The 16325-nt window shown below is 47.8% G+C and overlaps 1 protein-coding gene across 1 annotated transcript; it reads right to left on the bottom strand.

The window, feature by feature from the left end:
* Nucleotides 1–7445: 7445 nt before the first annotated feature.
* On the bottom strand, nt 7446–11814 carry LOC134129055 (uncharacterized). The gene is made up of 2 exons (XM_062562311.1): nt 11482–11814; nt 7446–11327 (listed from the first exon to the last, which is right to left on the bottom strand). Exon 2 carries the CDS (start codon nt 10049–10051, stop codon nt 8093–8095), a length of 1959 nt encoding a protein of 652 aa, XP_062418295.1. The 5' UTR covers nt 10052–11327; nt 11482–11814; the 3' UTR covers nt 7446–8092.
* Nucleotides 11815–16325: the final 4511 nt, after the last annotated feature.

The following is a 16325-nucleotide window of genomic DNA, read 5'->3' as shown; positions in this document are numbered from 1 at the left end:
AATTTGCACTCAGTAGGAACTACTCTATGTTTATATATCTGTCACAGGGACATTTTTAGTTCCCTCTCAGGGAACTCGAGCTGCGTAAAAATGCTGTGGGAACGCCTCTGCTTGACCGCGTCATGAAGCACGTGTGAAGTCTAACCAATGGCGAGCTGGTACGTCATAGGCAGCCGACACTGGGACCAGGACGCTATAAAGGGACCCGAAGGGCAGGACCATTCATCTCTGTGCCTTCATCTAGTGCGTGTGAAGTTTTTCCTAGTGCTATGGCTGAGCGGTTTGTCCAGTGTGTCCCCCCCGCGTTTCATTACGGGCAGCGACTCGCACGCCTTGTGTGTTGTCTGCCTGGGCGTGGAGCACGCTCAGCTAGCCCTCGACGGGGCGCCGGATGTCTTCATGGGGATCACAAATGGATCAATGAACCATGTCTCCTTTTCCTGGCCCAAGACCCAGGCGCTCGTTTCCGGCGTCGGAGGCACGCTCGGCGGCTTCCTCCACCCCGGACGAGACGCCGCTCTCACGTTCCTTCAGCTCCGAGGAGCTGGACGTGGTGAGCGTAGAGGCAGCGGAGGCGCCTCATTCCCCCGCTGCCGCCAAAGGACTGCATGGAGGTCCTCACCCGAGCCGCTGACAGGTTTCATATCAGCTGGCCGGCGGGTAAACAGCAGCCTACTGCTTCCGGTAGGCTAAATGAACGGTTTCTGCCTTCCCGTAGAGTACCTCCGCGCCGGTGCTTGCCTTTCTTCCCGGACGTCCACGCTGAGGTGTCATTGTCCTGAGGGAAGCTGGTCTCCGCTCGCTTTTACAACCCGCGTGCGGCTTTGTATTCGTCAGTGGCGGAGGCTAAGCGACATGGCTATGCTAGCATGCCGGCCGCGAATGTGGCCCTGGCTCGGCGGCAGTGCAGGCGGCTTCCTGCCTCTATACGATGGTGCTACCTCGTAAGAGCCCGTCTATGCCACGTTCGCGGGGCCGCTCGAGGGCGGCCCTGGCCGTCGTTAAGCTCGCACCACCTGGCGCAGCAGGAGAGTGTCGCGCTGCATGCACCCCCTCGTCGAGGCTGGGCCGTAGCGCTCAGGCGGGGCCCTCTCGTGGCCGGACTGGTCTGAGGACGGCCGCCGAGAAGAAGGATGAGCAAGTGGGTGGTTGAGGCCATCACACTTGCTTATGAATCGGCCGGCCAGCCCGCACCTTTGGCTGTTCGGGCCCATTCTACTAGGGGTATGGCGGCTTCTAAAGCCCTTTTGTCTGGAAAAGTATCGCTACACGATGTTTGCATGGCGGAAGGCTGGTCCTCTCCCCACACGTTCGTGAGATTTTACCGCCTTGACCTTGTGGGATGTGGGGTTCTCTGTGTGTGTCTTCTTGTATTTACTTTTTAGCTTGTAGAATAGATGTCCGCTTGTAGGACAGATGGCGTGACCGGATCGGTCCTTATAAGGCAGACAATGTGAATGGTGGAAGAGAGAGCACAGGAAAAATGAAGATAAAATATTATCTGAGATAACACACCTGCGACCGAAGGGAGAGCCAGTTTGAACCCATTTTCAGGGCAAGGCCGAAGGCTGCAGGAGAGAGTCTCATTGTTCGGGGAAGGCATTTGTTACAGAAGGATGAACTGGGTTGAACCAACGTTCAAGGGCACCAGAGGGATTAAAACAGGTCAGTGTCAGAAGGCAGGCGGACTATGGAAGGGATTTGCTTGCGATGCGTATTTCATTGTCTCCAGATATATCTGCGGAGAATTGCTCATGTACAACTTTTTCTCTTCTAAATAAATGTTAAACTTTTTAACTAATTTTCTGTAGTGGATTCTTCTATCAACCAACTCGGGTGGATAAGGAATATCCTAACAACCTTAACTCTACGCCTGGAGCACAGGGTGCTCTCGTCTGAGTGTGCGTCTTAATTTCACACCACAATCACTTGCTCGTATGGTGGAGTGGGTATTGGCGTTCCCACAGTGTTTTTACGGAGCTCGAGTTCCCTGAGAAGGAACGTCTCCAGGTTACGTATGTAACCATGGTTCCCTGAAGGGAACGAGACGCTGCGTAAACTTTGCCATACTCCCGGCTTGCCCGTGGCACTTGATTCGGCCTTTCAGAGATGAATGGTCCTGCCCTTTGGGTCCCTTTATAGCGTCCTGGTTCCAATTTCTTGTACAATAAAACCGGCAACATTGGATGGTCAAACTCCCTTTGCATTGAATTATTGGACAGAACTGTGTGCCTTGACATTGCTTTTCCTGCTTTCTTCATGGTGGTAAAATCAACTAGGACGTAGATCTAGGGGTTTAAAGGAAAAAACTCAACTGTTTTTGCCACTACAGGTATCTTTCAAGCAGAAAGTAACAGCAAGTTACCTTTTATGAATGGTTAATTTATTTTTACCATCAGAAACTTCTTTGTAAAGAAACAGCATACACAGCCTCTGTTAAGTAGTTGTGGTATTTGTTATATATGTATGTTGGTGCTTGAACGTTTATGCTTATTGATTCATATGGGAAGCAGTATGTGTAGAGACCTAAGATCCAGAGGGAATAGGGTGAGTGTAAAAACCTGGGAGAGAACTGCATGGCTGGGCTCCCCAAATAAAGAGTTACAATTAAGAGCAGTTTGTTTTCACATCTTGTGTGTTTTTAAAAACATGACAGTTGTTAACACAAATAACTTTGGTTCTATTAACTTGCTGTCCACGTAGAAGTTCAACACCTTTCTCCATTTCTCAGCCAGTTCTTTTGTTTCAGTTCATTTTAGCGGTGCAGCAGTATTAGTTCCTCTGCTCTTTGTAACTCCCTTGTACATAAACTGTACTGATTTGAAGCTTGCGATGTATGCTGTTAGGATATTCCTTATCCACCCGAGTTGGTTGATAGAAGAATCCACTACAGGAAATTAGTTAAAAAGTTTAACATTTATTTAGAAGAGAAAAAGTTGTACATGAGCAATTCTCCGCAGATATATCTGGAGACAATGAAATACATCGAAATGCATCGCAAGCAAATCCCTTCCAAAGTCCGCCTGCCTTCTGACACTGACCTGTTTTAATCCCTCTGGTGCCCTTGAACGTTGGTTCAACCCAGTTCATCCTTCTGTAACAAACGCCTTCCCCGAACAATGAGTGTCTGGTACTCTCTCCTGCAGCCTTCGGCCTTGCCCTGAAAATGGGTTCAAACTGGCTCTCCCTTCGGTCGCAGGTGTGTTATCTCAGATAATATTTTATCTTCATTTTTCCTGTGCTCTCTCTTCCACCATTCACATTGTCTGCCTTATAAGGACCGATCCGGTCACGCCATCTGTCCTACAAGCGGACATCTATTCTACAAGCTAAAAAGTAAATACAAGAAGACACACACAGAGAACCCCACATCCCACAATTTCCCCCTTTTGATCTCTTACAGAGATCACCCTAACTAATGGAGTAAGTCTGCCGGGTCGACCTCCTCCTCTAAGTCCTCTACGCCCTTCAATACTGATGGAGGAGGGCCTCCCCCCGGACCTTTAAACCTCTTACCTTACACCACGCCCTGTCTTTTCGTGTCTGACTTTGAGAAGGGACCCCCAAGTGTTGGTTCTGTCGCTTACTGTGGCTCGCTCTCTTTCCACTAGATTACACAAACCACTCACAGAAAGATATACCCAAAAACAACCCAAGCTATATAGTATCAACACCGTAATAACACTCAAACAAACAAGGTGGAACCTGTGACAGCTAAGTATATAAGAGCTAATGCAATTACAACCGTTACCCCCCCCCATAGCAATTATGGAAATATTCAGCGTGCTCAACATTCTTTATTTCAACTAAACTAACTGCGGAGAATTGAGAAAGATAGAACAGAGGAGAGGAGAGGATAGCATTGTGCATTTCTTCGTCGCTGGTCTTCTTCTTTCGTTGTAGACAGTCAACACAGAACACCATGCACTGGGTGTCTGTCGGTCACTGCCCGCCGAGAGCACGTCCGGGCACTATCCAGTGCCCAGTTCCGTCTCTTTCTGCTGCGTTGTCAGGATGTCCTGAAGAGTGCGACCCGGTTCGTCCGCGGGGGCGCACTGGCTCCAGTGGTACCAGGTGTCCCCTTTCCCTCTCAGCCTCACAGCGTGTGAGGTTCTCTCCTCCACCTGGTATGGTCCTGTCCACCGTGGCTCCGACCACTTCCTCTTAATGACCCTCAGGAGGACCCAGGCTGTTGTGTGGGGATCAGGGGTGTTCTGCCCTCCGGTTCTGTCTCGCACCTGGACCGCAAAATCTGAAACAAGAGCTCGTAGTTCGTTATATTGACTTGCATACTCACCTGTCGGTGTCTCCGGGTCAGGCTGGAGCTTCAAGCCTGCGCTTGGTCCGGGAAACTGTCTTCCAGTGGTCAGCTCGTATGGGGTGAAACCTGTACCCCGATTGACTGAGCTTCTGATGGCCATTAATGCAAGTGGGAGGGCTTGAACCCAGGTTAAATTTGTCTGTGCACAGATTTTAGCCAATTTTTGTTTTAAGTTTTGGTTCATGCGTTCTACTTTCCCTTGGGATTGGGGGTGATATACTGTACCAAAAGCATGTTTCAGACCCAACATTCTCTCCACTTCTTGTAGGTCATGATTTTTGAAGTGTGTGCCGTTGTCAGACCTGACTTTCTCAGGGAACCCATGTCTTGGTATGTAATGGTTTATCAAACATTTGATAACAGATTTACTGTCCTCTTTTTTTGTGGGCCACGCCTCTGGCCAGCCGGTCAAGGCGTCCACGCATACCAGGAGATACCTTTTACCTTCGCATCGGGTGATCATGTCAGTGTCGATGACTATTTCCCGTCCCGGGACCAATGTCAACGGAAACACCCCCATCTCCGGCTTCACCGTCGGTTTTGGGTTAAACGTGATGCATATTTTACAGGTCTTAACATATTCACGTGTCATGTCTGCCAAAAACGGATGCCACCAGTGACAAAGATTCCTATTCATCTGTTTGTGTCCCACATGTGCCATCCCGTGTGCCTCCTGCAAACACCTGTTTCTGATTTCAGGTGGTAGCACTGGACGACCGTCCGGGGACCTCCAGAGGCCTCCAGCCTCCGTAGCCCCTCTTTGTTTCCACACCGTTTTCTCCTGTGGAGACGCCCCTTTTTGGGCTTCTGCAATTTGCTCCTCATTAAGTTGTGGCCCCAATTGTCCCTCTTCTTCTGCATTTACCATTTGGAGCCCCATTTGGTAACCTGCAGCCTGTTTTGCAGCTTGATCTGCTGCCTGGTTTCCCTTTGCCACCGTGCTGTTGGACTGCTCGTGTCCTTTACACTTTATAATGGCCACTGTGCTTGGTAGAGCCAAGGCTGCCGCCAAGTCTTTCATTTCTGGTTCGTGTTTAATCGGTTTTCCTCCAGCCGTCAGAAAACCTGCTCTTAACCACTGCCCCAGCTCCACGTGAGCTGCTCCTACCGCATAAGCCGAGTCAGTATAGATGTTTACTGCCTTCCCTTCTGCCAGCTGTAGCGCTCTTATCAGCGCGAGTACCTCCGCTCTCTGTGCTGACTGTTAACCCTGAATTCTTCCCGCTTCCAGAACCTCTGTTCCTGCCCCATTACTTCTGACTACCGCGTATCCGGACTGAAACCCATGTTGTGGATGTCTGAAGCAGCTGCCATCAGTGAACAATTGCCAATCAGTGGTGTGCTTTTTAAGTCGGTTCGTGCTTTTGCTTCCAGCTCCACCTTGTACTCACATTGGTGTGTTTCTCCCTCTCCCATGTGATCAGCCATGTTGATGCCTTCATGTGTGAAGGTGAGGTTTGGAGCTTCTAACAGCTTGCTCAGCCTTCTTTGTCTTAGTGACGTCATCGTGAAAGTTTGTGAGTTTACATAAGCTACTATGCTGTGTGTTGTTAGCACGTGTAGTGGGTGGCCCATGACTATGTGTGCTGTTTTCATTAATAGCTTTGCAACCCCTGCTGCGTGTTGTGTGCATTCATGGTGTCGTTTTTCCATGTTGTCCATCATGGCACTGATATACAGAAGCACCTTCCTTTTACCCTCCCCCTTTTTCTGAAACAAAACCCCATTTACTACCCCTGTTGTTTCAGAAACGTCCAGGTAAAACGGCGCGCTGTAATCTGGAACTGCAAGGTCTGCGGCCTGCGCCAGCTCTGTTTTTAGTGTAATAAATGCCTCCTCCGCCCCTTGGTCCCAATCGAGTTCAGCAGTGAGGTTCCTCATCCCCTTCTCGTTTACCTTTGCACGTAGAATCTGAGTGAGATTTGAATAACGCGGAATGAATTGTCTGCTGAACCCCGTGAGTCCTAGGAAGGAAAGCATTTCCTTTACATTCTGTGGACGCGAATGGTGGAGAATACTGGACCTGTGCGCGGCTGAGAGCCCTGAGCCGCTTCCTGACAGCACTCTCCCCAGAAACGAAACCTGCCGCCTGGCGACCTGCAACTTTGACTTACTGACCTTGAAACCGGTCGTGGCCAACCAGCGTAAGATGGTGTCTGTTGCTTCCACACAGGATTCAGCTGAAGTGGATGCGAGGAGGATATCGTCGACGTATTGGATCAGCGTCGTGCCCTCTGGGAGCGGACAACCTGTCAATGCTTGTTTTAACACTTGATTGAAAATACCAGGTGAAAGAGCAAATCCTTGCGGTAGCCGAGTATAACGTAGTTGCTTGTTCCCATATGTGAATGAGAATACATCCCGCAAGTTTTCCTGTAGTGGTATGCAAAAGAACGCGTTTGCCAAATCAATGCACGTGAACCATTGTTGTTGTGGTGTTAGACTAGTCAACGCAGTGTATGGGTTCGGGACGGGTACCGTTGTCGTTACCAGCATGTCGTTTATCTTTCTGAGATCATGTGCCATGCGATATTTACCAGTTGCTGCCTTTTCTACCGGAAGAATGGGCGTGTTCCAGGCGGACTGAGAGGGCTCCAGTACTCCTGACTTAATGAGTCCCTCTATAGTGTCCCTGATCCCCCCTGCCGCGGCTGGCTTGTGAGGGTATTGGGACTGCCAAATGGGGGGTCGCTTTTGAATTTCAAACGTTACTGGTTTACATGTGTTACAAAAACCTACGTCAGTCGGGCCTTCGGACCAGAGGTAGTCTGGAAGTTTCTCAAGAAGGATAGCTGTGTGGGGATGGTCGGTCTTCTCCCTTCCGTGGTCTCTGGACACCTGTTCGTGCGTTAAAATGACAGTGTTAGTCGCTTTCCCTGAGATTCTGTACATCTTAGCGGAAGGAGAAAAACAAACATCAGGCAGTTGAGTGCACACCCAGTCATCTAGCAGCACTGCTCGTTTAGTCATTGGACCCAAGTCTTTAGCCTGATGTTTGGGATGCAGAGCCAGCGATACATGTGGCACCGCCTCTTGGCTCATTAAATACCATTTAAATTGATCAGGAGAGAGGATAACAGCTGTGGCTACCCCTTCTGGGCCCACATATAGGTTTTGTGACGTCACCTCCCACTCAGTGCTCTCTAAGTGCCCCATAAATTCATCCCAGTAGCAATCATCCCCTTGTCTATCATAGAACAATGTTACATGAGGCGGGTCAGGAGGAGAAACATACGGATCAAGAAGAGTTATCCAAGGCTTCCACTTTTGGTAAAGAGCCATCACCCCTGGGATGTCAGGACACTCAGGCTTTAGGAGGCCCCAGTAAATGTCTGCGCACTGTTGTTGTTGCAGTGGCTGCATCACCCACTGGCCATTAGTCTTTCCATTGTCATTGCAATGCAACACAGTTCCATCCAGCAATGTGACACTCAGTCCGTCCGGGCCGCACAAGATTGAAGCCCCTGTTTTGATGAGAAGATCCCTTCCCATAAGATTCACTGGAACTTGAGGTGAGACAACAAAAGAGTGAGTCAATGTCTGATTTCCCACTTTCACCGGTAGGGGGACTGTTATAGGCAGTTTCTGTGACACCCCGGAGAATCCCATAACGCTGACACTGTCTTTGGACATAGCAGACGAGCCCGCTGCTTGTATGGTGGAGTATGTGGCCCCAGTGTCAACGAGAAACGGAAGTTGTTGTTGCAGTACCGTGAGTGACAGCATGGGGTCTGCCCTGCCCCTGCTGTCGGAGTCTCCCATCGGGGTGTGTCACTGAGAGGCATCCGCCTCATAGCCCCAGTCCTCCAGTGCAGGGTATTGTCCCCTAGGTGGCGCAGCATGTGGATTGGGGGCCCAAGCCCCCTGAGACGGGACACCCCTGCCCCTCCCCTGTCTCTTCTTTTTGCTAGGACACTCCATGCGCCAGTGCCCCTCCATACCACAGTTGAAACAAGCGTCTCTCCCTTGGTAGCCGCCTCTTTCTCCTCCCCCACCGTATGATCCTCTCCGACCAGCGCCACCCCTGTAATTACTTCTGTAACCTCCCCGATAACCGCCCCCTCGGTTTGGGCCCCACCCCTGGGCTGTCCCATACGACGTCTCCTCCCATGGTGGGAGTGGATACAAATCTGGGGCGTTACCTTCAGCTGGGGCAGCCTGGACTGTCATCTGTCGCTCGTCTTTCCCTTTCTGCTTCTTGTCGCTCACTTCCTGTTTGACCTTAGTGAGCTGAAGCCTAAGAAGCTGAGCCTGTAATTCTTTTAGCTGCTTCTCTTCCCCTGTCGCTTCCTCAGTCGCGTCCTGTAAATGGTGCAGTAAATGTCTTTCCCACACCGCAGATTCACTTCCTGGCAAGTCTGGATTAGTGATCATTTTAGCTTTTACCCCCTCTGGTACTCCCTCCAGCACCGCCTGTCTGAACCATTCTCTCTGTATGCCCTCCGTTCCCGGATGATGGCTAGTGCTTTTTACCCAGGTTTCTTTACATTCGTCCAAATACGCGCGCGGGGTTTTCTTCGCGTCCCATGGTAATTTCGGTATTTTAGTCGACATTAGAAGTGGCCATTTCTCGCGCATTGCGTCCCCGATCTCCGTCGCGAAATACAAAAATCTGTCGTCATCGGCTTGTCGGGTCACCCCCGCTCTGTTTTCCACGTCCGCTAAATCATGTGCGGTCATGCATCTGGCTGCTACAGCCCTAAAGTCGCCGAGCGCCAGCGTGTGTCCGTTAGTAAGCGTATCGAGTTGTTTTAGCCACTTATCTCCCCCTTCAGATGGTGCAGGCATTTGCGCGACTAGAGCAGACACGTCTCCCAGCGACCACGGCTTGTATTTATTAACACCTCGAGAAGACATGAATAACGGATACATTTTTCCCGGTTCCCCGTGAATCTCTGGGTCGCTGTTATCCCCGCATTCCCCGTTTTGCTCCTCCTGAGCCGAGGCAGAGCCTTTTTTTCCTCTCTCCCCCATGTCTGGTGATTCCCCGTATCTCAATTGTGTTTTCACCCGCTCATTCGCCCCGGCTAAATACTTTCCCTTATCCGCCTTATTTCTCCGCTGCACTTCTGAGCTGTCCCTTCTTCCCGGAGTGCGTGAGTCCGTCCATTCTTTAAACCCCTCCCGATTTTGACGCGCTTCGAAAGGCCGGCTTTCCCCCGTTACCTCGTTGCCCCGACAACCCCGCAGTGGTACACTTTCTTCAACTTCCAACTCTCCCCCCGTTATATTTAATACAGGATACAACCCAGCAGGTGCAGAAGCCGAATTCACACCGTTTATTTCAACATCGTATGCCGGTGGTCTTTCCTCATTACACCGTTCCTGGTTATTTCTCCCCACGGCTTTACTTTTTATCCAGTACGAAAACAATGCGGACCTCATGTCCTCCACATCCTCCATCTCTTTACGAAGTTTTCCTTTTTTCAACACACTCGCCTTCTCGCGTTTCGACTCAAGCTCCTTCTTTTCTTCTCTACAATCTCTCTCCTTCTCCCACAAAATCTGCGCCAGTGACAGCCTGTCTGCCAAACTAACGCCTTTCTTTTCTAACAACTTTCTCACCGCGCGTTGCGTGCGCTCCACAGCCTCATGCTTCTTTTTCCCGGTGGTCTCTCCACCCACCGCCACCAACAACAGCCTCAGCTGGTCGTTTATTATTTTCCATCGATACCCCGGCGCTGGCCCCCAGCCGCCGTCAACAGTTTCCCGATCATATTCATCTTCCATTCCAACAACAGTTCCCAGTTATATCGCTTTAACCCGCTCGGACAGCTGGTCACCTCAGTGTGACACAGTAAATGTTCTCCGCAGCTCCAGCAAGCTTCCCCGTTTGTTCTGAGAACTTATGTTATACTTCCAGAATTCTTTTATTGTAACGAAGGTTTATTTTAACCCTTCGAAATCAATGCATTATAACGGAAGTTTATCTTAACCTTCCGAGAATCAATGTATTACAACGGAAGTTTATGTTAACCTCTCGGTCATCAATGTATTACACCGAAAGTTTATATTAACCTCTCGGACCGTCTATGTTCTCAGTTTCCCCTCTTTTTTTTTTTTTTTTTTTTTTCTTTTTTCACTCTCCTGCTTGCTTGCACCCACACACACACACACACACGAGCTGCTCAGAGACTGCAGCCCAGGATTTAAGGAGCTTTTACTCCTAGGGACTCCAACCCTGGGATTCGGGGGTCCTCAAATCCCCAGGACTCCAACCTAGCTACTTCAGCCCTCGTCAGGGTCTGATGGGGTTGCCAAACCAAAGACCAGTTTTCGGGGGTCCTCAAATCCCCAGGACACTCACCTAGCGACTTCAGCCCTCGTCAGGGTCTGATGGGGTTGCCAAACCAAAGACCAGTTTTCGGGGGTCCTCAAATCCCCAGGACACTCACCTAGCGACTTCAGCCCTCGTCAGGAACTGATGGGGTTGCCAAACCAAAGACTAGGATTCAAAATCCTTTTATTTGTGTCAGATCATTGATCCCTTGGTACTCGCCGGTACCCACCAAACCCAATAGGATCCCTGATCCTTTAATTTGTGTCGGATAGAAGATCCCTTGGTACTCGCCGGTACCTACTAAACCCAATAGTACTCGCCGGTACCTACTAAACCCAATAGGATCCCTGATCCTTTAATTTGTGTCGGATAGAAGATCCCTTGGTACTCGCCGGTACCTACTAAACCCAATAGTACTCGCCGGTACTATTGTTGTGCACTTTTACCGGTTTCCTTAATATTAACTTTAGCGAATTGCTCATGTATCAATTTGGTTCCTTCACCACCAATCCACAGCGTACTCCTTATTTTAGATTAATCAATATGCAGAATTAGTAACAGGTTTCTGCTTACCTTGTTTTGAGGCCGGCCTGGGAGTACGCAGTGTTCAGCAGATGAAAGCTCTTGGACCGAATTCCCCCCTGCAGGAAAACTCCTATCCCGGACGAGCCCCCAAAATTGTTAGGATATTCCTTATCCACCCGAGTTGGTTGATAGAAGAATCCACTACAGGAAATTAGTTAAAAAGTTTAACATTTATTTAGAAGAGAAAAAGTTGTACATGAGCAATTCTCCGCAGATATATCTGGAGACAATGAAATACATCGAAATGCATCGCAAGCAAATCCCTTCCAAAGTCCGCCTGCCTTCTGACACTGACCTGTTTTAATCCCTCTGGTGCCCTTGAACGTTGGTTCAACCCAGTTCATCCTTCTGTAACAAACGCCTTCCCCGAACAATGAGTGTCTGGTACTCTCTCCTGCAGCCTTCGGCCTTGCCCTGAAAATGGGTTCAAACTGGCTCTCCCTTCGGTCGCAGGTGTGTTATCTCAGATAATATTTTATCTTCATTTTTCCTGTGCTCTCTCTTCCACCATTCACATTGTCTGCCTTATAAGGACCGATCCGGTCACGCCATCTGTCCTACAAGCGGACATCTATTCTACAAGCTAAAAAGTAAATACAAGAAGACACACACAGAGAACCCCACATCCCACAATGCTCACACTATTCATTTGGTTATTTTGTTAGGTTCTACATATATATTTTGTTTCTTCTTCTCTTTAAAGATGTACTCCTATAATGTTAGGATAAGGAATCGTAAATGAAAAAAATGGGATACAAATCTATGTTGGATTACACAACCCCCAGCATGCAAGACTCTAACCCTACTTACTTACTACTTAAGTTCAAACCTTATGAGGCAACATTTAGGTGTGTTCTGTAAATTATTGTTATCCCTGCCTGAAAACCAAACCTGCCGGTCATACCACCAGGATTTTATGACAGTCTCACTGGTGAGCCGACCTTTGTTTATAGTTACGGATGGCGACCAACGGTGACCCATGTCTTAAATACACTGGGACGGTGCAGGTGTGGGGCGGTGGCGGCCGGAGGCTTAGTAACGAACGAACAGTGGCCTAGACGGTTCAACACCGTCTTCTCAAGGTGTGGCGTTTGAACTGCTTGAATTGTGCGTCTCACGGCGTGAGGTGTGAGAACTGTGCAATGAAGTTAGCTAAACTGAGGCAGCCAAGTAGGGCTTACAGCTAATCTAAACTAAGAAAGTGCACACTCACAGTCACCGAAGGGTAAAATAGTCGTAAGGGTAAAACTGGAGTCGCGAGACCAGACACGTTGTTTAGTCCACGGCTTTTCTTTTATTATTCAACGTTCACCCCTTGAAAATTTTTCCCATGAGTTGGTTGATACTAAATCATAGCTAAAGAAGAATGACTATTTTACTTATTCGTCATTACAAATTGAGTCATAATAAGGTCATGTGTTCCATGCTACCAAAGGGGCCAAAATCTTCTCATGCAACTTTGTCATTTTCTTATTCTTTTCTTTTAAGTGTTCTTAGCACACATGGTGCCATTTATCAATGGCGTCAAATATGAATGGATTATTCAAAGGATAATATCATGGATCAATGCTTCGTGAATATGTAGATGGAGTTAAGTCTAATGGTTGTGAGATGTTTGGCTGGCTGCACAGGCTTCGAGGAATTCATGGATAAACAAATCCATATGCTGTCAATACAGTACATAAAAGGCTTGTCTTTGTTACCTCTAATGTTGCTATATCTTTAGTAAACACATTAATAGTCATGCCTTAATAGCAATAGCAGAGATGATATAATAAATTGTTGCAGTAAAGATCAATGTCTTTCGGAAAAGAGAGGGAGGACGTTTCATTGTTCCTGCTACCCGTGTTTCCACTGTTTTAGGCAGGTCCCAAACAGCATATATGACAAATGGCAACCATTCTGGAGTCACTATTTGGTACTTGGCATCACGGCAGACTGGGAGCCTTAGGCCATCAGGCCTGAGATGGCGGATGTGCCTAGCACACTCCAAACGGGACCCCTGGGGGCCTCCACTCTGCCTAGATGGAAAGGAGGTGCAATAAATCAGGCCGTCTAGGGGGCTACGCTTTGCCTCGCCATCCACCTGAGCACCCGCCCCATGATGGGGTGGACAGGGTGTTGGTAGGCAAAGGGTAGTAGGGGTTTTTATGCCTGGAGAGAGAGAGTGAGAGCTGCAGGGAAGCATTTCAGGTCAGAGGTCTATACCAGTCTAAACACTGTGATGACTGCATGGAGTCAGAGGAAGGAGCTACAGTTCATTAGTATTTTATTTTACTTTCAAAATAAAAAGGTTTAGGTTAGGTCATCTGACTTAGAGTGCCTGACATGGTTAGTGGTGTGAATTCTAAAACAGAAAGTTCTTTTGTACCTTTTTTGGAGCTACCCTAGCTAACTAACATGTTTCAAGGGAGGTATTACGGTGGCTTTTAAACACATAAAATGAATTAATAAGGTTAAACATTTCAGGGAACATTTGAGTGAGATCACTGAGATCAAAAAGTGGCAGGGGCAGGTTTCTTTTTCAGGACGGCATAAACCGCTCCCAGAATGGAATGTAGCGTGTACCCGCTTCATCATCCATATGCGAATCCTATGTAAATGATTTTTTCTAACTTTATTGAGAAATTAGCACATAACAGCGTCTTAAATAAAATGATGTATCTTTTTATCACTGCCACTACCTTCTTTGGCTTAATGCAAGGCTTTAGTAATGAAGATGAAGGGATTTTGTTTTACTTACTGGTCATTTGGCCGCAGCCAGTCTGACTAATCAATGGGAACAACGTGTGTGTGGGACATTTTTATTGGTCGGGGGAAACACTGACCTCATAGGCTCTGACCAATACGGAAAAGACATGTTGTAAGATGTTTGTAATTTGTCCATTATAATAAAATCAAGAAGTAGGTAATTTTTTTAATATGCAGTGGCACACAAGCTTTTACACAAGCTTTCAACCAATTTATGATAATGTATTTGGCTATTTGAGCCATATGGGCCGGCATCCGCAGAAACTTGATAAAATGAGCGGAAGCTTAAAACATAATTCACCTCTATTCATAGTGTTACAGTACTGGGCTTGTTTGGCCAAAAGAGTATGGAAACAGACTTATATTCAAATTTATGAAACATTATTTTGGATGTTTTATGAAATAACATTTTAATAACAAATCGATTTACATTAGTGTACTGTTTTTTAATTAAAATTCAGCGTAAATGAAATAATGAAATTCAGAATTTCCAAATATTGGAACTTTCTTTAATACAGATCAAAGCAGATACTGCTTTAAACAATCTTCAACGATCTTCGGAAACACAGGTGTCTCGCAATGCCGAGGCAGGACTGTGGTGCAGATAAAACCATGATTTGGAGTCTTCGGGGCGGCTGAGTACAGCGCCTTACATATTCATTCGTAACAATGTGTTTTATCACTGTACCTGTTCGAATTTCTACCCGCAGATACTACCGCCCCCGGACTAGATCAAATATTTGTCGTAATCTCTCCTCCCTTACCTACCCCACACACATGTCCAACACCTTGTCACAGGAGGACTCTGGAACTGCCAGTCAGCTACTCGCAAGGCAGACTTCATCTCCGGCTTTGCTATCCAGCAGTCGCTTGACTTTCTCGCCCTCACTGAGACAGATTACACCGGACAACACATCCACCCCAGCTGCTCTCTCCTCTGCCTTCTCCTTCAACCACACACCCAGACCCACTGGCAAGGGTGGCGGGACAGATTTACTCATTTCACCCAAATGGATCTTTTCCCCGCACCCCTTATCTTCCTCCCCCCCACTGTCTTTTGAATTCCATGCTTTAACCGTTACTCACCCGGTTCAATTAAACATTGTTGTCCTCTACCGTCCGCCAGGCTCTTTGGGTCACTTCCTGGAAGAAATGGACATCGTCCTGTCAAACTTCCCTGAAAATGGCCCTCAACTCATCCTCCTAGGAGACTTCAACATCCTGACAGAGAAGTCATCTGACCTCATACTGCTACTTTCTTCATTTGCACTGTCACTCAATCCCTCCCCTCCTACTCACAAAGCTCGCAATCACCTTGACTACATCTTCACTAGGAACTGCGCTACAACTAACCTCACTGTAACTCCACTGCAAGTCTATGATCACCACTTTGTCTCATACTCTCTTCCGCTTTGCCTCATTCACACACCTTAGTCACAGCTTCAGGAGGTATTTCAGGCTAAGTGAACTCTGGGATTGAACTGCCAATCCCTAATTGACGACATTACTCTCCACTTAGCCATAGCCACACACTAAGTTAGCCCTCCAATATCCCGTCCAAGTGCTTTTACTTTAGTCATCGCAATTAACAACACAGCATTTTCGAAAATCTTTCCATTTGAGCTAGATTTATGCATTGACCTTGAAATACAGCAGCAGTGATGTGAACAGTATTAATCTTTCCCTCCTCACAAAACATCTGAGATGTTACGGCAAGGGCTGTCACTGCATAGCCCCAAATGCTGCTTCTTAGGTCTGAGTCAGATCATGAGTGCATTCCAAAGGGTAACCAGTTGAGATTTAGTGTGTAAGTTTGTATATGTGTTGTGTTATGTATGTGTATCTATTAGGGCTGTCAAAAATAGCGCGTTAACGACGTTAATTAGTTGTTTGTTGTTAATTACGTCAATGTTTTTAACACATTTCACGCATGCGCAGTGTGACAAATTATTCAGGTCAGGAAAGTACCTCTTCCTCTAGGGAATGCACTTCATCCTACACAACACATTACTGCCACATGTAGGCATATGTCAGGTTATCAGGTTCAGCAAGTCGTTTGCGCCAGTCCACGCTGAATGTTCGCAGGCCATTAACAAAATCAACCTCAGATCATTTGACCAGCACAATAGAAAAATGTTCCAACACGTTGGAATTCGAATGGTCAAGCGCGTGAGCAGAAATAAAGAGGCCGTCATCGCCATACTTGCCAATTCAAAAGGACCGGGGGGTTGCGGGTGCTAGCGGTCAACGTGGAGGGGTGCTGGCGATCGACGGGGGGGGGGGGGGTGGTGCTAGCGGTTTTCCTTGCAGCGCCAGTCTCATCTTTTTCCGTTCCAATTGCTGCTTGACAACAGGGGGAACTTTTATTATTGTCCGGTGGAGATCGGT

This window comes from Pungitius pungitius, chromosome 5, assembly GCF_949316345.1.
Source record: "Pungitius pungitius chromosome 5, fPunPun2.1, whole genome shotgun sequence".
Classification (NCBI taxonomy): Eukaryota; Metazoa; Chordata; class Actinopteri; order Perciformes; family Gasterosteidae; genus Pungitius; species Pungitius pungitius.
The sequence above is the reverse complement of the archived record's forward strand: the minus strand, read 5'-3'. Positions and strand labels throughout refer to the sequence as shown.

Excerpts from the sequence above, each read along its gene's own strand:
- LOC134129055 (XM_062562311.1), bottom strand. The coding sequence starts at position 10,051 with ATGGAAGATGAATATGATCGGGAAACTGTTGACGGCGGCTGGGGGCCA.